We start from the raw sequence: 26,553 nt of genomic DNA, 5'->3' as shown, positions 1-26,553 counted from the left end.
GGAACAAAGGGGGGGGGGAAGGGTTCTTTTTTCTTTTAAGGTAGCGATATACAAAATGCAGAACCCGGGAGTCCTCTCCTGTCAAACAACCCTCAAAGTGATTATTCATTCACAGGGCATAAGTGGTACAGACCAAATGCAAACAGACAATTAAATCCATCTTTCCTCACAGATCCTGTTTAGCAGATGCTACACTCACCCAGCTCAGCGTGTGGGGGAGGAAGGAGGGGACGGGGTAAAAAGATGCTAACACACAGAAAGGCTAATGCAGGTTAATGCTGTCCAGAGTTCAGAACAGCTCAGAGGAACTCAGGGGCTGTGGACTGGTCGCTAACTGAATGCAGACAATTATTATTATTATTATTATTTATTTATTTATATAGCACCATCAATGTACATGGTGCTGTACAGAGTAAAACAGTAGGGCAAGCACCTTTGTGGTGGCTCTGTTTGCATATGCCCCCACTCAAATGGGAACCAGGAGCACAGGGCTACGGATCTAGTCTTTAGCTGTCTCTGTGAGAGAAGCACCTTCGTCTATCTCTTGAGCTCAACACTTTCACAGACAACTGTCCATGCTAAGTAACGACTCCAGACAAGCAATGTTTTTTTTTAAATCTACCTGCTTATGCTCTTTCCCATCAACTCATCCCCTCCTGCAGAACCCCCTTCATCAAATGAGGCAGCCGAGAAAATGCCCAAGTTGTCACCGATGAAATTTAGCTCACCAACCCCACAAGCACCAATAGGTACCGGCATGCTCTCCTTGCGCATTAGGTACAACGACCTTCCCCAAACTGGTATCCTCCAAATGTGCTTGCTGGGAGATGGTGGGAATTGTAGTCCAACACACCTGGAGGGCACCAGGTTGGGAAAGGCTGCAGGAGAAGCAGGCCTATTTGGTCACAGCAAGCTGCAAAGTCTGCATAGCAAAAGGGTTGCACCAGTCCTGGGGTCCTCTGAAAGGGGATGCGATACATGTTTCCTAATCTAGTTGCCAGGAGTCATTTGAGGGACCTGTCCAACAAAACACACTTCCCTTTTATAAATGGCTTTTTGTTCCAATATGGTTGTCATGACTACCTCCGGCAATTGGGCCAGAAGAATTCTGAAAAAGTGACCCTTGGCGCTGGGCATTTAACAAAAGTTAACTGTGCTGGAAATGAGAAAGTCCACTGATTGACAAAGAAGTCACCAGTAGTAGCCCAAACTTATGTTAACCATGCCACATCCAAACTACACACAAGTACAGATTCCTGACAGGGCTTAGAACAACAGAGGCATCGAACGGAGAACCATCTCTCAATTGTCTGCTGCAGGAAAACAAGAGAAAGCAGAAGTTCACAATGCAAAACTCAAGCAAGCAGTAGCACCAAACAGGGATTTGCTATCAAGCACTGGTGGGAACACCCCTCACCTTCTCACCCCTACAAAAAGAAGCAAGAAGAATATGGCTGGGCGAGCAGAGTGGGGGTGAGGTGGGGGATCAGGCAAAAGAGCTAAGCCACAGACCCTGAAAGAAGATTTGAAGGAAATGCAAGGAATAGTGACATTTCAATTCTACAGTAAAAAAAAGTCTGGCTCACTTCAAAATTGATCCTTTTGCAGGCTCCTATCAAGTCTATTACCAGCATGCATGACCCTTAATGGCCCTCAGGCACCCCCAAACCCAGCTGGTGGGAGGCCGGCACCGATCAATGTTAATACTGTCAGCTTTGCCTTTTATTGTCAAGAGTTGCAGCACGGGAGGGAAAGCGAAGACAAAATTGTTTGCCAACATCTCATTCTGAAAGGCCCTGAAGTCCCAACTATACTACACAATACAGACATTCCGTGCGTGCGGGGGGGGGGGGGGGACACATGCATGGGGAATTGTCATCGGAAAAGGGCACTACCGAGGGGAATTCCACAACCCGCTTTCTGTGACTTGGGTCCTCCAGCCCCTCACTGCATTGAACAAGAGGGGAAGCAACTGCTGGAATGACTCCCTATTATTAACAGCCCCAACACCCTAAACACGGAATCATTCAACTGCTGGGGCAGAGTAATGCTGTAAGTTGCAGGTGCCAGCCAAAGAAAATGAAAATGCCACTCCGGGACAGCCACTGCGTCTTCTGAGCTGTTTCTAGACAGGTGTGCTCTGTATAAGCAGACACAGCCAAGTGTTTGCAAGCAAAGAGTGCTAGGTAGTTGTTTTCCTTTACAATGATTTGGAGTAAACGGCTTCTCATGGAAATGAGAGTAGGCTGAGATCCCAGAACAAAAGATCTCTTTCAAACAGGTGGTCATGCTGGGGAACCCTGCTGCATGCAAAGAAGCAATGAAGAGACTCACCCAAATGGTGATAAGAGCCCAGACACAAACCAAATTTCGGAAGCACAATTTTAGGAGGGCAGGGGTGGGGGAACAGCCAGTGACAGAGAAGGATCTCAAACATGGCACAAAATTTGGCTGGGGTGTGGTCTATGTAACACACTGTTAATGCAAGGTAAGAAAAATAAAAGGGTAGAGGGTAGAAGGATACTAGATTTGATTGCATGAAAGGACAGGTTGGAGGGGGGCAGGCTGTTCTTGCCAGCTAATTAGGCTCTGCTGGTTCATTCCCTTCTCAGATTTACCTGCTCCTGCCCTGCAGCTAGAAAACAAGGCTGTTGAGTAGGAATGAATGGAGCCGATGAAGTTGGCACTGGGAACCAGGATGAGAACTGCTATTCAGCATCCTGGAATCCAATTCCATCAAGTTATCAGCCATTCTTAAAACAACTAGAAAGAGCCCTTATGTACTCCTGGCTTGACTGTTATTTGGGCAATCTCAGAATCTAAAGCATGTGCTGAGTCAGTTGGGTCTTCCCTGAATGCAGGCAGCTCCCATCACCGTTTCAACAGCTCTCTCAAGCAATGAGGGACAACCACCCTCCACACACAACATGACGAAGCTGAAGATGCAGAACTGAACAGCCAGGCCAGGAAGGAAAGGCCTGGAGGCTCTGAGAGGACTTTCAAAACAAGAACCATTTGGGGGATTCTGAGATGAGGGAAGAGAAGAACACACACAGCATGTCAATCTCTTGGAGTGAAACTGAACACGACTCACGCCATTTATGTTATGACTAAACCAACCAATACCAACGTTTCGCCTGTTGAGCACAGTAATAAGCACATTTTCATGGATGCATTTGGGCGGAGGGGAAGGGAGGGCGGATATGTACAACTATGGACGGACCGAGGACCCTGGCCACTTTAGCTTTTCACTGCTTCCCGCTCTTTGTTTTCGGCGTCTTCTGGGTACGCATGCCAGGTCAGTCTCTCTTCATAAAACGCTATCACAATTTGAGGGCATTTCACATTGGCTTCCTTCGCTAGAACCAGGTCGGCCTCATCCGTGTCTTTCCTGAAGAGGTAAGCAAGAACAACAAAAGGAGGAATGGTCACTAGTTGATTTCAAGGAGAGACATGCCCCCTGATGGACTGGGCTGAAGAGAAATGACAGTCGAGGTTCATATAAGCTGACTGAAGAAAGCAGCATGATCAGAGGAGGCAAGAATATTTTAAGCTTTCTGTTAGCCCGGGACCAGGAAGGAAAGCAGCTACTGCAAATTTAGAACTCCAGTGGTAATATGTAGTTTTAGTGTATATCTATTGTTGTATACTTTTTAAAAGTGTGTTGTTGGCACCTTTTCTTCTTTTTTTTCCCAGCAAAGATACTACAATTTGGTTTTCTTGGAGGACCCCTTTGAGGAGAAGGTGAGAGATGCCATTGTTGCCTTTCGTCCTCTATAGTGGCAACTCGAGGACCAGGATGGCATCTCTAATCAGGTGATTCGACTTTGCAAGGGCGTTTCCAGTTGCTAAAACTGAAACTACTGGAATGGCATTTTAACTACTATCCGTGCTCAGAAAGGAGCCTCATTTCTCCCTCGCATGCTCTGATTAATGAAGTGCAGTGCACAGATGCCCTTTTCTCTGCAGCTCCCCCCATCCATGAAATGGACTTTAGGATTAAAGTTGGGACTGTAAAAGGGCAGAAGGGAAGCACAGAGAGGTACCTCCCCTCCAGTCTTTCCAGAAACTGTGCAGTTTCAGGTAGGAATGCACAACATAAATCAGTAAATCGGTTCGATCAAACAATTTTAAAATGTTTTAATTGACGAAAAGTGTGCCTCTGATTACAAGGAGAAGCTCCTTTTTGACACATTATTTTTACTGCAAATCCTTAACAAAAACTGTGGGTGGCAAGCGTTACCTTAGCAGAGCCATTCCCCCTTTTCTTGTACATCGAAGAAGGGAATACCTCTAAGACAGACACACAACCACCTAAAAAGAAAGTATACCATCTTGTTTGATGACTATTTTTTACCCATATGGAAATCGAACCAATCAAAAGTCATACAATTAATCAACAAAGGTTTGTTGATTAATGACAACCCTAGTTTCAGACGAGATGGGAGGGGGCTTTTTGTACTTTTGTCCCTTCCCCATCTCGCATCATAGGAGCGAAGTGCAGAATGGGGCCTAGGTTTCCGGGATCTCTGGCAACACAGTTTGGCTCTTGCACTTATCCACACCATAGTATGTCAACAGCAGAGCAAGTAACACTGTGTTCAAAGGGACTAGACATTTATAACGGGCCTAATTTTTAAAAGGTTGAGGCAGCATGAGCAAACCCACAGTTTACAATATAGTATCCCAAAGGGCCACCCCCCTTTGGGATACTTCATTAAGAGTTTTTTTTTCTGTACAGGATTGGGATTGGTGGGTGGGGTGGGGGATCACAGTCTGCATCAAATTTTGAAAACATATTTTCTATTTTAAAATCTCAAGGGGAACTGCAAATACATATGACTAATGAAGAAATCACACAGAGAAATGTGCAACTGCACAAACATAAAGCAAACTGCACAAATTAGATGAAATGTAAGCTTGCCAAAACTGGGATAGGCAAAGGTAAGGGAATGCAGGCGGACAAACCAGCTCAGCCAAATTTACTAAAGTCAGGAGAACTGAGATGGGGATTATCCTGGATGTCCATCTGCACACATTTTTGTTGCCCTGTTTAAAGCTTAAGAGCTTCTAGGGGTCCCTACACCAATTCTTGCTCCTTCAGTAAAAGCCATTACAAAAGCTGCTGACGTGGGGTAAACTCATAATATAGACAAAGCCTCAGTCACCTCATTGGCTTTGTCTGGATTTCAGTTTCACACACAATGGAGACAGTCCACTGACATAGCTGCCTGCTCAACAGCACTTACTACCAAACGATATAGCCTACAATAATTAACTGTACAGGCAACCTAGCAAAGATCAAGGCTGCAAGCTTTAATCAATTAATTGGTGCAATGAATCAATCAATGAGAGATTTCATCACAAATTAACCTCCATCCATCCACACACACGACTAATGAGAAGGTATGACAAGCAAATGCTCTGGGACCAGAACTCTTCAACAGTCCGCCATTGGTGGAGACTTCATAGCCATACTGGCCCCATCCTGCACCAAATTTGATAAAATACAGTTCAAGATGGCTTTTCCTTCCAAGTTTGCTCCCAACACTAGCAGACTCTTACACTCTGGAAAGTAAAGGATTTCATCACCATCATCAGTAACTGTACCTGATAGCGCTCACTGGAAATCAATACAAATCCATCTTTTTAAACCAAGATCCTACAATAGCAGTGAGCTCTGACCTTGCTGCTTTTTTTTAATTAAGTAGAATATTCCTTGTTTCTACATCTGATGAAAAATAATATATTTAAAGATGGCCTTGCCTTACAACAATGAACAGAAGCTATTATTTATTAAATTATAGGTGGTTGCCCTTTTCCTAAGAAGCCTCAAAGCAGAACCTTTATGTTTCATGGGGCTTACTCCCAAATAAATGGGAACAGGATTGCAGCCTTAATTCAACAAATTAGTTAAAAGGCCAGACACTAACTTTTTTTAAAAAATAAGCATATAGTGAAGTCAGTTGCAAAGGTAAGATTAAAAAATGATCTAACACACAGTTCAGAGTAATTAAAATTAGTGTAGTTAAACCTCACAATCTGTTTTTATAACATTTTACAATAGGGGTTACTCCTATTCCTGTCTAGAACTATATGAGGTTGTTTTGAATTGGTTAATTTACCAGGCTGAGAATGAATGTGGTTCCAGGGATAATTTAGTTGTGGATCTACAAACCCTGGGTTAAGATCAAAGCCTTGGACAAGTCACATTCTCTTAGCCACAATGTATCACAAGGCTGATGACAATTACTGTAAGTACTGTAAGAGAGTCTTTTTCAGTGGCTGGCCCCCAGTTATGGAATAATGTGCCCCTGGAGATTAGACAGGCTCCCACTCTCAATTGCTTCAAACACCTTTGTAAGGCGTTTTTATTTTCACAAGAGTTTGGGGAGCGGGTGGTTTAAATTGGGGTTGAGGGCTTTTAATGGTTTGAGGGTGAGGGTTTTAATGGAATTGTCTTAATGTGGGTTGAGGGTTTTAATGGAATTGTTTTATATGTTATTGTAAAGCACCTCGATGCCATAAATGGTGAGGCGGCGCTATAAAAATGCTTTAAATAAACAAAAATAAATAAATACAATATTACCGTGCTAAACTGCAGACCATTAGTCTCACTGAACAGACTTCTTGCCCCCTCAGAATACAGGCAGGGTAGCTGGAAATGACATGCCTGGATATTCAGAGGTGATCAACCACTCCACAACCCAAGTCTCCCTTTGATGTATTGCTTGGGACCAAGCTACCATGAGACCTGGGCCTCATATAAACAACCATTGCTGAGAGCAACTGTAACAAACGTGATATGCTACACATGTTGTTCTCCAGTTAGGGATTATAACCACTGCAAGGTATGGAAAGAGTATTGGACTATTTCTGTGAACAGAATATCCCCCACCCCTGCTCCAATCTGCCCCATTTACCAACCATGGCATTTGACCATGGAGTAAATTAACCAGGATGGCTTAAAGTCACCAAGTCCTCTTCGTGTCCCCTGTGTTTTTGTTCCCTCCAGCCCCTTCTCCAAAGAGCTGGGCACAGCTGGGTCCCCTCCCCCACCCTGCCTTGCAAGGAGCAACCCCATCCATCTCAACCCCAGCGGCCAGCGCCAGAGAAAGGAAAGGAGGACAAGAACTGATTTTCTCTGCTGCAAAGCTACGGGGATGACCTGCTCTCCCTGGATAGAAACCTGGTGGAGCTGGTGAGGGTGGTGGAAGGAGGAGAGAGAGAGAGAGAGAGAGAGAGAGAGAGAGAGAGAGAGAGAGAGATTGGGGAGCACAGCTGTGCTATAACCTCTGCCAGGCAGATAAGCCAGACTCCAGGCTCTTTGTCTTCGCTCCTGGTGGGGGAGGGGCAGCTGCTGCATATGCAGCACAGGCAAGTCTCTCTCCCTCTCTCTCTCTACCCACAGAGAAGCTTCCAGTTGAGATAAGCCCAGGAGCAAAAGCAAGAGGCAAGTCAAAACCTTTCCAAGAGGATTTCCAGTGCTCCCTCTACATTTGGGGGGGGGGCATGGAGGAGGATCAGGAGAGCGGGATTCTGTTCCTGCAGAGCAAAATGCACAAGCTCAGAGTGGACACTGCATTGACCATGCAGAGGCTTTAACACCCATTTGAGGGAGAACAAAGCCCAAGAAACAAAATACCCCTGGGCCATTTCACCATGGCATCTCACCCAAGACTTTTCATTTACTGGCTGTTTCTAGAAGAAGCAGTCAGAAGAGGAAAAGAAGAAGGAGAAGAAGAGAGAAAAGGGGGTGGGGGACCAAAACCAGATAGCAGGACGATTTTTTTTAATATGTTTGAAAAAGTATACTCACCATTTCATTAGGAACATCAAATCTCCGCAGGAGTCTGTGGCTCCGATGATCTTTTCCGGCTCCAAACCTCTTTCAAAGCCCCTGGCAATATCGGTGCTCTGATAAAGAGAAAGCAAAACAAAGAGTTAAAAAAAATCCCCCCCTCCTGTTCCTTGGCCATTTGTTAGTCTCCCTCAACCATGAAGCAGAGGGGCTTCAAAGGGCACTAAGAACCAGGTGATAAACAGATGCCGTAGGTGGCTTCATGATCATTAGCAGATGAGGGGGAGGCCTTAATATCTGTCCTGGCTTTATTGTTATTATTATTATTTACATTTCTTCTTTATTAAATATTTGGGGAGGGGAGGGGAGAGAAACCTAAAGGAGGAAAGAAAAAGAGTCGCCATTAAAACGGGCTAGCAAAGCGATGGGCAGATGGAGGGAATTAAGTCGTCTTGCCTTTGCAGCTGCTGCAGCAGCAGCAGCCATTCGTGATTTCCAAAGCTCCCCATCCCTGCTACGCCTCCCCCGCTCCAGAGCGCACCACCTCTACGGGCTCTCACGGTCCTTGAGCTCTTTGTGCCGGTGCCGTCAATGGGTGTGTCCCATTCATGCGGGGAGGGGTTTTTTTCTCTCCTCCTGTTGTTGTTGCTGCTGCACCGAGAGCTTAAACCGCCGGGGCCCCAGACAAGGGTCGGTCAGCTCCCTCTGCACATACCATCTGAAGGCTGGTAACAGCTTTCAGTCGCTGCAAGCCTGGAGCGAGCCTGTTTCTCCCTGCTCTGCTGCAGCAGCAGCAGCAACAGCAGCACACGCTATTCTCCTAGAGATCCACACATTTGTTGCTTACACATACTGTCTAGCAGATGCGGCTATGCAGACCAAGCAGTTAAGCGGCAGACGGCTTGGCTTTTTCCAGGCACTAAAGCCAGTTGCCAAATGACGAGGTAAAAAGAAAAGAAATAAAATCATATATATATATATATATATATATATATATATATATATATATTCATATTCGATGGTAACTGGGAGAGTACAGACTGCAGCAGAACTGAGCCAGCTTGCTTAGCGATTGGGGGACCCTGCGGGAATTAATGAATTCGCAAATCAAGTAATATAATACAAAAGAAAGTCGCCACGGTACATCATTTCTCCACTTCTTAAAATTGAAAAAGAAGTCCAGACCAAATTTGTGGTTCAGGACAGCTTGGGCTAATATACTGCTGCCCCCGGCCTTAAAACATTGTAAAATAATCTCATAAAAGGGCCAGAAACACTATAATCTCCGAGTGGAAAAAATGTAAATTATGGGGTGGCCTTCTCATCCCTAAACATGCTGGTGCAAGATGGTGGTGAGGAGACTGGGGGGAGGGCTCAGTATAGAGTTAAAACGGGTGCCTTTACTCAAGAACTGAGTCCTTAAAGCAAATATCCTTCTAGATAGGTACGAATGATATGTAGGGCTAATGAAATTTGTGGGGGTGGGACTGGTTCCCCAAAGTACCACTTGAAGATAACATGACACAAATCTATAGCTATTACATCTTCCAGCACCCCGGTAGAAATAGGATAACTGTGTTTTAAAGTAAAGGTGTGTTGTGTATACAGATTATGTTGTTCAGGGAAGTAATTGGACGGTGTGCCAGTCAAACATTAGTTATCGTTTTGAAAGGTTTATCTTCAGCAGTGATTGTTATTTGTTACAATCTCTAAAATGGTCGCAGTGTGGGCCAGTGCAGGAAACTGTCTGCAATAGCAGTCGCCAGCTGATAGCTCAGGGTAAGTGGCCAAGCTGCACATGACAGCAGTAGACAGGTGTCTTAAATGAGGATCGGGCCCAATCACATGAAAAGCAGGAAGTGGGGATGCGATTTTGTGTGTCCAACTACCAAGAGAGGCTAGGTTGGTGGGAAGGTGGGAGAGTCGCCTCAGTTGGCAGCACCTGTTCTAGAATTCCTTTCCTAGGGAGGTGAAAGTAGCCCCATCTTTGCTACATTTTAGGTGGGCAATGCAGACAGTTTTGTTTCATTTGGCATTTAAGGGAGTTTACTTTTTCTTCTGTATCCTGTCCTTCCTTCAATAAGCTCACAAGGCCACACCCATGTGGTTATTTCATTTTATCCTCACAATAACTCTGCAAAGTAAGATAGGCTGAGAGAAATAGAATAACTTGCCCAAGGTTACCCAGTGAGCTTCATGAACAAGCAGGGATTTGAACCCAAGGATCTTGCAGTCCAAATTCCTCCCTTTATCCACTGCACCGGCTTCCATAGACCTCGGACAAGAGGAAACACTGCCAACTGAGCTTCTCATCTTTTCTTTCTTTCTTTCCTCTGAAGAAGGTTCACTAACAAAAGAAGTCTGAGAGGCCCTCTTCCAAAGCTGGTGAAGACGTAATGCTTAACCATGGTTAAATATTACCTCCAAATTTATGTTATGATTTGCTGCAAACCATGAAGACTGCAAGCTATGGTTACGGCTGTGAAGCGTTCAAAGGAGAGGAAAGAGGCAAAGAAAGAAGTTAGCATTTAGTGCCTGCTTCAAGGGAAGCCACGAAACTGCAGACAAGGTATAGTTCATAGAATCATAGAATAGCAGAGTTGGAAGGGGCCTACAAGGCCATCGAGTCCAACCCCCTGCTCAATGCAGGAATCCACCCTAAAGCATCCCTGACAGATGGTTGTCCAGCTGCCTCTTGAATGCCTCTAGTGTGGGAGAGCCCACAACCTCCCTAGGTAGCTGATTCCATTGTCGCACTGCTCTAACAGTCAGGAAGTTTTTCCTGATGTCCAGCCGGAATCTGGCTTCCTTTAACTTGAGCCCGTTATTCCGTGTCCTGCACTCTGGGAGGATCGAGAAGAGATCCTGGCCCTCCTCTGTGTGACAACCTTTTAAGTATTTGAAGACTGCTATCATGTCTCCCCTCAATCTTCTCTTCTCCAGGCTAAACATGCCCAGTTCTTTCAGTCTCTCTTCATAGGGCTTTGTTTCTAGACCTCTGATCATCCTGGTTGCCCTCTTCTGAACACGCTCCAGCTTGTCTGCATCCTTCTTGAATTGTGGAGCCCAGAACTGGACGCAATACTCTAGATGAGGCCTAACCAGGGCCGAATAGAGAGGAACCAGTACCTCACGTGATTTGGAAGCTATACTTCTATTAAAGCAGCCCAAAATAGCATTTGCCTTTCTTGCAGCCATATCGCACTGTTGGCTCATATTCAGCTTGTGATCTACAACAATTCCATTATTATTATTATTATTATTATTTATTTATTTATTTATTTATATAGCACCATCAATGTACATGGTGCTGTACAGATAACACAGTAAATAGCAAGACCCTGCCGCATAGGCTTACAATCTAATAAGTTGTAGTAAACAATAAAGAGGGAAGGAGAATGCAAACAGGCACAGGGAAGTGTAAACAGGCACCGGGTAGGGTGAAGCTAACAGTATAGAGTCAGAACAAACTCAATATTTGAAGGCTATAGGGAAGAGAAAAGTTTTTAGCTGAGTTTTAAAAGCAGTGATTGAGTTTGTAGTTCTCAAGTGTTCTGGAAGAGCGTTCCAGGCGTAAGGGGCAGCAGAAGAAAAAGGACGAGGCCGAGTAAGGGAAGTGGAGGTCCTTGGGCAGGCGAGAAGCATGGCATCAGAGGAGCGGAGAGCCCGAGCGGGGCGATAGTGTGAGATGAGAGAGGAGAGATAGGCAGGAGCTAGACCGTGAAGAGCTTTGAAGGTCAGCAGGAGAAGTTTATATTGGATTCTGGAGTGAATTGGAAGCCAATGAAGAGATTTCAGAAGTGGAGTGACATGGTCAGAGCGGCGGGCCAGGAAGATGATCTTAGCGGCAGAGTGGTGGACAGAGACCAGCGGACTGATGTGAGACGAAGGAAGGCCAGAGAGAAGAAGGTTGCAGTAGTCCAGCCGAGAGATAACCAGTGCGTGAACGAGAGTCTTGGCAGAAGAGACAGACAAAAATCGTCGAATCCTGGCAATATTATATAGGAAGAAACGACAGGATTTAGCTACTGCCTCGATGTGAGGAGTAAAGGAGAGCGAGGAGTCAAATATAAAGCCAAGACTACGAGCTTCCTTGACCGGAGTAAGCGTGACATCGTTGACAGTAAGAGAGAATGAGAGGTGAGGAGAAGGTTTAGGAGGAAAAACAAGCAATTCAGTCTTTGCCATGTTAAGTTTCAAATGACGATGAAGCAGCCAGGCTGAGATATCTGAAAGACATGCCGAGATACGATCGTGAACATCTGGAGAAAGTTCCGGAGATGAAAGATATAATTGTGTTTCATCGGCATACAGGTGATATTGGAGGCCGTGAGATTGAATAAGCTTACCCAAGGGCAGCATGTATAGAGAGAACAACAACGGGCCAAGCACCGAGCCTTGCGGAACCCCAACTGAAAGGGGAAAAGAGGAGGACGAGCTGCCGTTAGCCGACACGCTGAAAGAGCGACCCTCTAGATAGGAGGCGAACCAGTTATAGACAGAGCCACAGAGTCCAAGGTCATGGAGGGAATCTAAGAGAAGATCGTGATCAACCGTGTCAAAGGCTGCAGTTAGATCAAGGAGAATAAGAACAGAATAATGGCCTTTAGACTTGGCAGTAAGAAGATCATTGGTGATCTTGGTAAGGGCTGTTTCAGTGGAATGCAAAGGACGGAAGCCAGATTGAAAGGGATCCAGAGCAGAGTTATTAGAGAGAAAGTCAAGACAATGAGAGTAGACCAGACGTTCCAGGATCTTTGAGACAAAGGGCAAGAGGGAGACAGGTCGGTAGTTAGACAGGGATAGTCGATCAAGAGTGGGTTTTTTGAGAATGGGAGAGACTGTAGCATGTTTAAAAGCAGAAGGAAATGAACCAGAGGACAGAGAAGAATTAATGATGTGAAGCAAGGACGGGAGGATAGCGGAGATAAGATTAATAAAGACGCGAGAGGGAATCGGATCACGGGAACAAGTGGAAGGCTTCGACGAGCGCAGTATTTTAGACAGTTCATCAGCTGAGACCGAAGGGAACGCCGAGAGAGTTGAAGGAGGAACTGACAGGTGAGGGACAGGAGCTGGAAGCGGAGCAGAGTTGGCTAGATCTGAGCGTATAGTTTGGATTTTAGCATTGAAGAAAGAGGCAAAGTCGTTGGCAGACAGAGAGGCGGGGAGAGATGGCGGATTAGGCTTCAGAAGAGAATTGAAGGACGCGAAGAGCCGCTGAGGGTGCTTAGCATTTGACTGGATCAACGTTGAGTAGTGCTGCTGTTTGGCCAGTGAAATGGCAGAAGAGAAAGAGGAGAGAACAAATTTGTAGTGGACAAAGTCCGCCCAGTCCTTGGTCTTACGCCACAGGCGTTCGGCTGCCCGGGAACAAGAGCGAAGGTAGCGGAGGAAAGAGGTGAGCCACGGTTGGGGTTGAGAGGGGCGAACTATCCGAGTTGTAGATGGAGCAAGATTATCAAGAGTTGAAGATAAGGAGGAGTTAAAGGAGGAGATGGCTGAGTCCAAGGAGACGGCTGTGTAGACAGAAGGAAGAGAGGAGGCTAAAGACTGAGAAAAAGCCTCGTAGTTGATAGAATGCAGGTCACGACAAGGGCGTGAAGCGGGACGTGAAGGAGGGGGATTGTGAGTGATATTGAAAGAGACTAGATGATGATCTGACAGAGGAAAGTCAGCAATAGAAAAGTCCAGGACAGAGCAGTTCCGAGTGAGGACAAGATCCAGACAGTGTCCAAGGGAATGTGTGGGTGCTTCAGAGCAGAGCTTAAGATCGTAAGAGGAAGATAAGGAGCGAAATCGTAGAGCTGCAGCATCGTGAGGGTCATCTACATGGATATTGAAGTCACCTAAGATCAGAGTAGGAGAGTTGTCAGAGAGGAGAAAGGACAGCCAAGAGTCAAGATCAGAGAGAAATTTAGAGGATGAGCCAGGGGGGCGGTAGAGAACTGCAACACGCAGTCGCAGCGGAGTGAAGAGTCTCACCACATGAGCCTCAAAGGAGGAGAAGCAGTGTGAAGGTGGAATGGAAAGAGGCTGGAACTGGCACAAACTCGATAATAAAAGACCCACACCACCACCTCGACCCTCTGGGCGACTCGAGTGAGAGAAAGAGCGTCCTCCAAGAGAGAGGGCAGCAGAGATGGCGGTATCATGGGCAGGAAGCCAGGTTTCAGTAAGAGCAAGGAGGTGGAGAGATCTAGAGAAGAACAAGTCCTGGATGGCAGGGGCCTTGGAAGCAATAGAGCGACAGTTCCATAAGGAGCACGAGAAAGGCAGCTGTGAGGGGGGGAGACACCGAATAGGAACTAAGTTGGGAGAGATGAGCTTGGAGCGAGCCATAGGGAGCAGATATGATGAGAAAGGAATTAGGAGAAGAAATGGGGAGAGAGATAGCAAGTAGGCAGGGAAGTAAGACATGCGCAGGACGAGATTAGCCAGAACTAGCCTGGCCAAGACCAGTATCAGCAAGCAAGAAGGTAGGTACAGTGAAGTGCAGACAGCTGGGGTATGTTAAGGCAGTCACATTGCCAGACTAATAACTCGACAGTGCAGGAGAGCATGTCTTGTAGCAGAGGTGGTGAAGACCGGTCCGGGGCTGGGGTTCTACCTCTGAGGTAAAGAGTTCCGCTTGGCGGCTTCACGCCCCGAAGGCTCGCGCCTCCAGCAAGCTGGAGACTCAAGTACCTGGAAGAGGCGAAGCACAGTCTCAAATTCAAAGTCACAGCGGCCAATCACAGTTCCCCAATAATCAGCTTCCCTGCTAGGCTTAATTGCATGTGCTCTGTTAACTGCTTCCCTGCCAACTGGAGACTCAAGTACCTGGAAGAGGCGAAGCACAGTCTCAAATTCAAAGTCACAGCGGCCAATCACAGTTCCCCAATAATCAGCTTCCCTGCTAGGCTTAATTGCATTGTAGTATTGCTGAGCCAAGTGTCCCCCATCTTGTAACTGTGCATTTGGTTTCTATTCCCTAAATGTAGAACTTGGCATTTATCCCTATTAAATTTCATTCTGTTGTTTTCAGCCCAGCACTCCAGCCTATCAAGATCACTTTGAAGTTTGTTTCTGTCTTCCAGGGTATTAGCTATCCCACCCAATTTGGTGTCATCTGCAAATTTGATCAGCGTTCCCTGCACCTCCTCGTCCAAATCATTAATAAAAATGTTGAAGAGCACTGGGCCCAGGACTGAGCCCTGCGGCACCCCACTCGTTGCCTCTCCCCAGTTTGAGAAGGTTCCATTGATAAGTACTCTTTGAGTCCGATTCTGTAGCCAACTGTGGATCCACCTAATAGTTGTTCCATCTAGCCCACTTTTAGCTAGTTTGTTAATCAGAATGTCATGTGGTACTTTGTCAAAAGCTTTGCTGAAGTCAAGATATATGACGTCCACAGCATTCCCACAGTCCACAAGGGAGGTTATCCTATCAAAAAATGAGATCAAATTAGTCTGACAGGATTTGTTCCTGACAAATCCATGTTGGCTTCTAGTAATCACTGCATTGGTTTCAAGGTGTTTACAGATTGACTTCTTTATAATCTGCTCCAGAATTTTCCCAGGGATGGATGTCAGACTGACTGGTCTGTAGTTCCCAGGTTCCTCCTTTTTGAAGATAGGGACAACGTTAGCCCTCCTCCAGTCATCCGGCACCTCACCCGTCTTCCATGATTTTGCAAAGATAATAGACAAAGGTTCTGAGAGTTCTTCCGCTAGCTCCTTCATTACTCTTGGATGCAGTTCATCGGGCCCTGGAGATTTGAACTCATTCAAGGAAATTAGGTGTTCTTTGACCATTTGTTTATCAATCTCAAACTGCAATCCTGCCCCCTCAACTTCTGCTTCACTTTTTCCAGGGGGGTCATAGACCCGCTTTTGGGAGAAGACCGAGGCAAAGTAGGAATTGAGCACTTCAGCCTTTTCTTTGTCATCTGTTATCAATTTGCCATCCTCATTAAGCAGTTGAACCACCATTTCTTTCCTCTGTCTTTTACTACTCACGTATCTGAAGAAAGCCTTTTTATTGCTTTTAGCATCCCTCGCTAATCTCAGCTCATTCACAGCTTTAGCCTTCCTGACGCCATTTCGGCACTTCTGCGCCACTTGTCTGTACTCTTCTTTTGTAGCCTGGCCTTCCTTCCACTTCCTATATGTATCCCTTTTTGTTTTCAGTTCATCAATAAGCTTTTTGTGGAGCCACATTGGTTTCCTCTGTTGTCTTCTATCTTTTCTCCTTGTTGGAATTGTTTGTAACTGTGCCTTTAAAATTTCATTTTTTAGATACTCCCACCCATCCTGCACTCCTTTTCTCATTAGGCTCCCTTGCCACAGGACCTTACTTATTATAGTTCTGAGTTTATTAAAATCAGCTTTCCTAAAATCCAGAGTACGTGTATGGCTACGCTCGACTTTTGTCTCCTTCATAATCAAGAATTCAAGTATGACGTGGTCACTTTCCCCCAGAGTTCCCGTAACTGCCACTTTATCCACTAAGTCATCCCTATTGGTCAATAACAAGTCAAGGATTGCCGATCCTCTAGTTCCTTCCACCACTTTCTGTAGGAGAAAGTTATCACCCATACATGTCAGGAATTTCTTGGAAGGGCCGCTTTTGGCAGTAATGGTCTCCCAACAGATATCAGGGTAATTGAAGTCCCCCATCACTACTACATCACACTTCCTTGAAACACTGGTAATTTGTTTCTCAAAAGTTTCGTCCTCGTCTTCTCCTTGATTGGGTGGTCGGTAGTAGACTCCGATTATCATATTCTTTTTATTCCTAGCCCCATTTATTTTAATCCAGACGCTCTCGACGGGGCTCCCAATCTCATCCGCCTGTATTTCTGTGCAGGGATAGGTATTTTTAACATATAGTGCAACTCCACCTCCCTTTCTATTTCTTCTGTTCTTTTTGAACAAGTTATATCCTTCAATTGCTATATTCCAGTCATGGGAGTCATCCCACCAAGTTTCAGTTATACCTATCAAGTCGTATTTGCCTTCATGTAATAAGAGTTCAAGTTCATTCTGTTTGTTTCCCATGCTCTGGGCATTAGTATAGAGACATCGAAGACCATGTGTTTTATAGTCTGGCTTTGTTGCAGACACTATTTTGGGACACTGTTGGAGCTGTTCTCTGTACTGTGGTGCATTGGCCTTCATCCATTGTTGCCTCAAAATTTACATCTCCCACCCCCGTAAGATTCAGTTTAAAGCCCTCCTGATGAAGTTCTTCATGCTGTGGCCGAACTCATTCTTTCCAGCCCTTGTGAGGTGCAACCCATCTCTTGCCAGCAGTCCATGTTCCAAGTAGCGTAGCCCGTGGTCCCAGAATCCAAAACTCTCACGACGGCACCACCTTCGAAGCCAGTCGTTCATCCGGAGTATTTTTCTTTCCCTTTCTAATCCTCTTCCAAGAACCGGGAGGATGGATGAGAAAACTACCTGGGCCCCAAAGTTCTTCAGTTTCCTTCCCAGAACTTCAAAGTCTGAAATGATTTCTTCGTAGCTCTGCTTGGCGACATCATTTGTTCCCACATGGATGAGAAGAAAGGGGTATGTGTCCGTTGTCTTTATGAGCTTCGGTAACCTTTCAGTCACATCTCTAATCTGTGCTCCAGGGAGACAGCACACCTGGCGAGTCCATGGGTCTTCACGACATACTTGGGTTTCAATCCCACGCAGCAGGGAGTCTCCCACAACGACTACTCTTCTCTTCTTCTTGGTTGACCTACCTTCTGTCCCTTGGTCACTGTTGCATGGTGTCTCCTGTACTTCCTCCTCTGCAAACTGTCCTTCAGTCTCATTCTCCAGAAGCTGAAAGCGGTTGCTTAACTCCAATGGCCCCACCGGTGCAGAACGCCCTCTAATTCCTCCTCTCCTAACTGTCACTCTTTTCCAAGGAGTTTCATCTTCATTGGCTTTCCTCCCCTCAGCATACTCCACTTCGGCTTCAGCTGGCTGTTGTTCTTCAATCTCATGTGCTTCTTGTTGCTGTTGCAGTTCCACCGTTCGGTCTAAGAACTCCTCGACTTCTCTTATTCCTTGGAGGGTGGACACTCGCTGCTCAAGTCCCCTCACTTTTTCTTCCAAAAGTGCCACCAGCTTGCACTTGTTGCAGGTATACGCCATGTTGAGCTCAGGCAGAAACACGAACATTGCACACCCTTTGCAGGTCACCACCTCTAGGGACTCCTTTCCATCCATATTGTCGATTTCTGCTTTGGTTTTTTTTCCTTTTTGATTATAGTAGAATTGCCTTTGCTTTGTTGTGTCCTCTCTGAAGGTACACAACTATATGAGGATGTCTTAAGGGAAAGTAATCTTTTGGGGTTTTTTTGCTTTTGTTTCCCTGCTGGCTCCAATATTTCTCTGGTTCCCTATTCCCTGCCCACCAAACAAAAGCTATGCCTTTGCTGGGGATGGGACAGAAGAGCACAGGACACTTGTTGCTAGGTATACTTTGAGCAATGGCAATGACCAGTTCCTATTCTCAACAGCAGTTTACTCATAGAAAGGAATGGTGTGCGATCTGCTTGGGTAGCACAGATGCTTGGAGTCACAGGTCCTTGTTGAATGTCATCCTGCTCCTATCATGGAGAATTTATCAAAGCCATCATGGATTCAGGGAAGGTGACTGTTGAAGGTGACAAGTGGCAGGGGAACTGACATTCTGAGGAATAATGCTCTACTACAGCTGAATCTCCTTTGCTTGCATCACCCAACTAACTTTCCATTAGCACATTCAGAATTTTCTCCATATATTATTATTATTATTAGTAGTAGTAGTATCCCGCCTTTTGCCCAATACTGGGCCTCAATAAGTATTTAGCACATACTTCAGTTAGAGAGATGTCAATAGCACTTCAAATGACATACACACACACCGTCCTTCACTGTCGCCACTGTAGCCTACAGAAAGGCAAAGAAGAAGAGCCATGTTTGTCCTGGAATGGCATGTCATCACGGATTCAGTTTATGGGCATTAGCACGTACTTCTACAGTTGTGAGTGGAGGAGGATTATCTGCCTGCCAGGACCACAGCAGGAGCAAAAGGAATCCCACCAATTATCGTGGGGAGCAGAAGCAACCCCTGCTAAACCAAACCAATTATCATGCAAGGCAAAAGTAACCCAGAATGCCATCAGCTTGCACATCAAGGACAATTATTCCTATAGCTTCCAAAATTGCTTCCTTCCCTCACAAACCCCATCTCACCTCCATCCTTGCTTTAGCTGACACCCAGTTTTCAGAGGTGCATTGGTTAGCCATCAGTAAAGAACAGTTGAATCTTTAAAAAGGTTATGCTTATTAATTTAATTACATATTGGAAGCTGGGCGAGTCATGAAGTATATGCGAGGTGGGATGGTGTTGGGGGCTGAACACGGGAAACAGGGAAGGTGATTGTCTCTGACTATTAAACTAAGCATTATAGTGAAGGGAAGCTTTCGAGGAGGAAGAAAATTGTTACCAGATGCCATAAAATAATCTGTAGGATTTTTTAAATATTGGGTGAAGGGATGGAGTTACTTGTTCTGCACTGCGTAACAGCAAAAATGCATGCCAGAGGGGTATTGCCACTAGTGCCGGTTCAATGGTAATAAGATGCACTATACAGAACCCAAGATGAGTTAGGCGTATGGGTGGGGAAAGGACTAGTAATGGGGGGCAGGGGGGAGGGATTCTAACCATAAGGTGAGAGTACAGAAGACTGGGACATCATATAAGGCAGGTGAACCAACTTACCATCTTTCAGACCCTGCCCAAGCCTGCCTCCCCTCCCCCCCCTTTTTTTTTTCCTGCTGCCTTCTGGTGTAAGGGAAAGTACCAATCCTGGCCAGAGTGAAGAAAGAAGAAAAACTCTCCTAGGCTGATTGCCAATCTAAGCTGGGTGTGTTTGTCTCCTGGGACAGCTCTTACCTGCCAGGACCTGACTTAGGGCTATTTAGCCCAGAGCAACAAAAGAAAGATAGTCAGGGCATCTTACAGGGCAGATGAACCAATTTACCGTCTCTCAGGCTTTGCCCTAGATAGCTTTTCTGGTTGTTTTTGCTGCTTTCTCGTGAAAGGGAAAGAGCTGAATAAAGAAGAAGCACTCTCCCAGCTGATTGCCAATCTGAGCCAGCTGTGTTTACCTCCTGAGATCTGCCAGGACCTGATGTAGGGCAGCAGCACCAATTCTGAAGGGGGGTTCACCAAAGGGGGGCACTTCAGCGGGGGAACCAAGGACAAGAGCCACCCCTCTTGCATTGGGGTTAACTGGCTTACATGTTTTTTCTGTGTGTGCCAGTTCAAAATCTGGCCATATGCCTGGGAGAGAGGATATGGGGCTGAGGGGAGGGAGCTGAGCCCCCCCCCCCCAGTTAGTTTGGTTACAAGCAGAGGTAGATATAGCGTTGGGAGAGCTAGTCAGGTTAGGGGAACACAGCCCAGACAATTGATGGCTGTGCATGTTCTGGCCCTCCCCATACCTGCAGGTTTGGTGATTGCCCTATCAGCCTGCCCTTGGGGTCTGGTTTAGACTTATGGCAGCTTTTCCCCTCTGCAAAGGTGGGGGACCTATTAAGATGGTCTGTTCCTGAAGGCTAATGGATCCAAATGGTTTCTAGAGAACCCTCTCCAGAGTAGAGCTCCATGATATACTCCAGAGCCGAGAGTGATGGAGCAAATTAGAAGACAGCTAGAGGGCAGATGGAGAAAAACTCCTAATGCATGCAATTGAACACTGGTGTGCACCCATGGTCAGGCATATTCAGGGGCGGTGAGGCTGGCAAAGAAATATTATATTGCTGCTTCTACCGAATTCTGTGGGTGTGGAACTTTTCAGGGATGTCCGAAGCTTATTACATGGACGCCATGGATCTGTCTGAAGCCTTCTGTAATACACTTGCTGAGCAATTCCAAAATAAAATCTCCTGCCTGTGCCAAGGCTTAAGACTCCAGTATTACAGCAGGTGAATCAGGTGAGGTATCCAGAGCACAGCCTCATCCAGTTTTCTTGGATGAGTTTCAGATGGTACACCTTGATGACATTGACAAGATACTTGGGCCAGGTTTGTGCAGCCACTTCCGTATTGGATCCTTGCCTCTCTTGGGTTATAAAAACTGGCAGGGAAGGAACAGCCAACTGGGCCAGGGAAGTGATCAATGCCTCCTTATAAGAGGGAGTGGTCACCTGGGCAAGGACCTTGAGCAGGTAGTTGCCAATCAGCTCCAGACACTCTTGGATGAGACTGATTATCTGGATCCATTTCAGTCATGGTTCAGGCCAGGTTTTAGCATGGAAATAAGCCTTGGTTGCCCTGTATGATGTCCTATGTCAGGAAAGAGTCAAGGGGAGTGTGACTTCGTTGATTTTCCCTGATCTCTTGGTGGCTTTCAATACCATCAATCATGGTATCCTGGGATGATAGTTTTAGAGTTTAGAGGTACTGCATTGCAGTGGTTTCACTCCTACTTGGATCATAGAATCATAGAATCATAGAATAGCAGAGTTGGAAGGGGCCTACAAGGCCATCGAGTCCAACCCCCTGCTCAATGCAGGAATCCACCCTAAAGCATCCCTGACAGATGGTTGTCCAGCTGCCTCTTGAATGCCTCTAGTGTGGGAGAGCCCACAACCTCCCTAGGTAGCTGATTCCACTGTCGCACTGCTCTAACAGTCAGGAAGTTTTTCCTGATGTCCAGCCGGAATCTGGCTTCCTTTAACTTGAGCCCGTTATTCCGTGTCCTGCACTCTGGGAGAATCGAGAAGAGATCCTGGCCCTCCTCTGTGTGACAACCTTTTATGTATTTGAAGAGTGCTATCATGTCTCCCCTCAATCTTCTCTTCTCCAGGCTAAACATGCCCAGTTCTTTCAGTCTCTCTTCATAGGGCTTTGTTTCTAGACCTCTGATCATCCTGGTTGCCCTCTTCTGAACACGCTCCAGCTTGTCTGCTTCCTTCTTGAATTGTGGAGCCCAGAACTGGACGCAATACTCTAGATGAGGCCTAACCAGGGCCGAATAGAGAGGAACCAGTACCTCACGTGATTTGGAAGCTATACTTCTATTAATGCAGCCCAAAATAGCATTTGCCTTTCTTGCAGACATATCGCACTGTTGGCTCATATTCAGCTTGTGATCTACAACAATTCCAAGATCTTTCTCATTTGTAGTATTGCTGAGCCAAGTGTCCCCCATCTTGTAACTGTGCATTTGGTTTCTATTCCCTAAATGTAGAACTTGGCATTTATCCCTATTAAATTTCATTCTGTTGTTTTCAGCCCAGCACTCCAGCCTATCAAGATCACTTTGAAGTTTGTTTCTGTCTTCCAGGGTATTAGCTATCCCACCCAATTTGGTGTCATCTGCAAATTTGATCAGCGTTCCCTGCACCTCCTCGTCCAAATCATTAATAAAAATGTTGAAGAGCACTGGGCCCAGGACTGAGCCCTGCGGCACCCCACTCGTTGCCTCTCCCCAGTTTGAGAAGGTTCCATTGATAAGTACTCTTTGAGTCCGATTCTGTAGCCAACTGTGGATCCACCTAATAGTTGTTCCATCTAGCCCACTTTTAGCTAGTTTGTTAATCAGAATGTCATGTGGTACTTTGTCAAAAGCTTTGCTGAAGTCAAGATATATGACATCCACAGCATTCCCACAGTCCACAAGGGAGGTTATCCTATCAAAAAATGAGATCAAATTAGTCTGACAGGATTTGTTCCTGACAAATCCATGTTGGCTTCTAGTAATCACTGCATTGATTTCAAGGTGTTTACAGATTGACTTCTTTATAATCTGCTCCAGAATTTTCCCAGGGATGGATGTCAGGCTGACTGGTCTGTAGTTCCCAGGTTCCTCCTTTTTGCCCTTTTTGAAGATAGGGACAACGTTAGCCCTCCTCCAGTCATCCGGCACCTCACCCGTCTTCCATGATTTTGCAAAGATAATAGACAAAGGTTCTGAGAGTTCTTCCGCTAGCTCCTTTATTACTCTTGGATGCAGTTCATCGGGCCCTGGGGATTTGAACTCATTCAAGGAAATTAGGTGTTCTTTGACCATTTGTTTATCAATCTCAAACTGCAATCCTGCCCCCTCAACTTCTGCTTCACTTTTTCCAGGGGGGTCATAGATCCGCTTTTGGGAGAAGACCGAGGCAAAGTAGGAATTGAGCACTTCAGCCTTTTGTTTGTCGTCTGTTATCAATTTGCCACCCTCATTAAGCAGTTGTACCACCATTTCTTTCCTCTGTCTTTTACTACTCACGTATCTGAAGAAAGCCTTTTTATTGCTTTTAGCATCCCTCGCTAATCTCAGCTCATTCACAGCTTTAGCCTTCCTGACGCCATTTCGGCACTTCTGCGCCACTTGTCTGTACTCTTCTTTTGTAGCCTGGCCTTCCTTCCACTTCCTATATGTATCCCTTTTTGTTTTCAGTTCATCAATAAGCTTTTTGTGGAGCCACATTGGTTTCCTCTGTTGTCTTCTATCTTTTCTCCTTGTTGGAATTGTTTGTAACTGTGCCTTTAAAATTTCATTTTTTAGATACTCCCACCCATCCTGCACTCCTTTTCTTTTTAGGCTCCCTTGCCACGGGACCTTACTTATTATAGTTCTGAGTTTATTAAAATCAGCTTTCCTAAAATCCAGAGTACGTGTATGGCTATGCTCGACTTTTGTCTCCTTCATAATCAAGAATTCAAGTATGACGTGGTCACTTTCCCCCAGAGTTCCCGTAACTGCCACTTTATCCACTAAGTCATCCCTATTGGTCAATAACAAGTCAAGGATTGCTGACCCTCTAGTTCCTTCCACCACTTTCTGTAGGCTCCAGAATGGTTGGCTCCAGAATGTGGCGCTTGGGGAATATTGCTCAGCCCCATGGATTCTTCAGTATGGGGTTCTGCAAGGGTCAGTTTTGTCTCACAAGCTATTTAATATCTAATATGAAATCACTGAGTGCAGTTATCCTGAGTTTTAGAGTGTGTTGTCAACAGTTTGCTGATGACATACAGCTTTTTTCTCCTTTTCATCTTCATCAGGTGAGGCTGTGGATGGGCTAGATCAGTGCCTCACTGCAACAATGGACTGGATGAAGGCTAATAAACTGAAGCTCAATCCAGAGAAGACCAAGATGCTGTTAGTGGGTGGTTCTTCTGACCGGATTCAAGGTGCTCAACCTATTCTGGACGGGGTTGCAGCTTGGGGTTCTCTTGGAGCCATCTTTGTCACCTGAGGCTCAGGTGGCCTTAATGGCATGAGACCCAGTGTGGTGTAGTGGCTAAAGTATTGGACTGGGAGTTGGGAGATTCGGGTTCTAATCCCCACTCGGCCATGGAATCCACTGGGTGACTCTCACAGACTCTCAGCCCAATCTACCTCACAGGGTTGTTGTGAGGATAAAATGGAGAGGATTATGTTCACCACCTTGGGGTTCCGTGGAGGAAAAAAGTTGGAATATAAATATAATAATAAATAGTAACTTAGGTTGGTGACCCAGCTACACCCCTATCTGTATATCTATGCTCAGTTACAAAGTAGCTTCTGTGAGTAGTACTGACTCCACTGAAGCAGCCAAAACCCCACCTACACCAGGAATGAGACTGAGAGCATTCACACAAAGATAGATCAAGTAATCATTTTCTGATAACTTCTTCAAATGCAGTCCCCTGAGACAAAGGTGGGGGGTAAAATTAAGCAGAATATGAATGCTTGATGGCGAGAGTGATAACTTGTCTTGCACATGCTAATGCAGCCCTGTTGCTGAACCCAACCTGAACACACATGTCTTTAAAGCAATCATTATTGTGTGAAATTATCTTTTGTAAAGAGAATGTTTCAGTAAGTACAGCCATCATCCCCAATCACCCTCTTTTGTTATGTCTCTCTCCCATAGCAAGTAGCATCACTTCCAATGTTTATGAGCAGTGATGTCACTGCTTTTCTTTAAATCATATACAAAAACCCTCAGGTTTTAGAGAAAGGGAGGCTGGCTCTCTCTTGGACTAGAAGCACAAGGCATGCTACCCAATCCAGCTTGCGTGAGCAAGCTGCCATTGGTGAGTGCTTTGCCTCCCTGTATCCTTTTCTTCTTCACCTAAGACCAGGAGTTGCAACGCTCTCCAGTTCCAGCCTACAGGAAAGGGCTGCAGCCCAAGGAAAGGTATATTGCCTTTAAAGATTCCCTCTGCTCTTTCCCCTGTTGTGTGTGTATGCTGTTAAGTCTCAGAAAATTTATTTTTCAGTCTTGAAACTACTTCTAAGCCTCCACTTGCTCAGCTAATTTCCCCAAAACTAGCTTGTGCATTTGTATTTGTTTCAACTTCAATAAATGTGCCATTGTGGCGTTATCCTCTTCAATGGTGTAGATTTCTTGAGTAAGAATTGCCTTACTTAGCCACAGATGCTCTATTGCCAATGTCAAAAGATTCCTTATAAGTGGGTGTAAGTCTCATTAGAACGTGTACAAGTTTGTACACGGATCTAGTGAGAGCACATTACGTAACATCTGATAACCTCTGATAAGTTAGATTACTGCAATTTGCTATACGTGGGGCTGTCTTTGTAGATGGTTTAGAAGCTGCAGCTTGTGCAAAATGCAGTGGCCAGATTGATATTTAATTATTTCATTTGCACCTCTCCTTTTTACCAAAAAATGGCATTTAAGACAGCTGAGTGCTAAGAAGGACAAGGAAGGCTAAACATATCACTAATTCTGGCCTGCTTACATTGACTGCCTCTGTTTTTGAGCCCAATTCAAGGTCCTGGTTTTGACCTATAATGCCTTACACAGCTCAGGACTGCAACGTCTGACAGAGCACCTGTCCTGGCATGAACCTACCCATGTATAAACTTACAATTTAAGCCCCTACTCCAGGTGCCTCCTACAAGAGAGACTAGGAAGGTGGCAACAAGGGAGAGGGCCTTCTCAGTGGTGAACCCCCAATTATGGAACTATCTTCCCAGAAAGATCCACCTGGCACGAACATTGTTATCTTTTCAGCACTGGGTTAAGATCTTCCTCTATCCTCAGGCATTTGGCAGCATATGAGAAGGTTTTAATGTGGTCCTGGGATTTCTTGTTTATTTTTAAAATTCTTCAAATACGTGTCTGTTAATATATTTGTATGCAAATGGTTTTTATATTATGTACAATAATAGTGAAAATTCCATGTCTCCATGGGGGCTAGTAGTCTGAGAACGACTGGATAAAAATATGCTTGCCCATTTCCCTTGTTACCTGAATCTTACGCTTTTAATATAAATGTACCACAAATAAACTGGCAAAGGCGAACACAAACCCAAAAAAGTTCTTTTTAAAAAGATCATTTACCATTTCTTGAAGTTTGAGGTCACGTTTTTCTCTCTGGTGTCCTTTTAGCTCTTCCTGCTCAGCTTCTCTTCCTCCTATCCCCAACTGGCTTTTCTTCAGCCCTTTTCCCAACATTCGTTGCCTCTCCTTTCATTGGCTCACAGGAGGAAGCATTATGACACATGCAGGGGCACACACACACACACACACACACACACACACTGTGTCACTTGTTACATTGTATGCACAGTGTGGGGCATCTGCATTAACCTCCCCTTCGGCAGCTGCCCAAAGCTCGAGCTTTGAACTTTTTTGAAGTTTCAACATTTTCTGCACATCTACACTGCTAAAGGTTTAGTTTAAAATGAACAAACACAGTCTGGTAGATCTTGAATAATAAGATTTACACTAACATATAAGATTGATGATCATTGAATATTTACAGAAATGTAATAAATGA

General features: G+C 45.4%; 1 protein-coding gene across 2 annotated transcripts in view; it reads right to left on the bottom strand.

The window, feature by feature from the left end:
* Positions 1-465: 465 nt before the first annotated feature.
* CBX5 (chromobox 5) overlaps positions 466-26,553 on the bottom strand; it is a 61,311-nt gene continuing 35,223 nt past the window's right edge. Inside the window, exons 4-5 of one of the 2 annotated variants that reach the window (XM_063119616.1) lie at positions 7,820-7,917; positions 466-3,391 (exon numbers count right to left, since the gene is read on the bottom strand). In XM_063119616.1, coding sequence (XP_062975686.1) covers positions 3,241-3,391; positions 7,820-7,917 — 249 coding nt within the window. In that variant the 3' untranslated portion in view covers positions 466-3,240. The remainder of the gene's footprint in view (positions 3,392-7,819; positions 7,918-26,553) is intronic. The other variant, XM_063119617.1, reaches the window with a different exon arrangement.

This window comes from Elgaria multicarinata, chromosome 3, assembly GCF_023053635.1.
Source record: "Elgaria multicarinata webbii isolate HBS135686 ecotype San Diego chromosome 3, rElgMul1.1.pri, whole genome shotgun sequence".
In the NCBI taxonomy this organism is placed as follows: Eukaryota; Metazoa; Chordata; class Lepidosauria; order Squamata; family Anguidae; genus Elgaria; species Elgaria multicarinata.
Note: the sequence above shows the minus strand (reverse complement) of the source record. Positions and strands in the feature narration are given on the sequence as shown.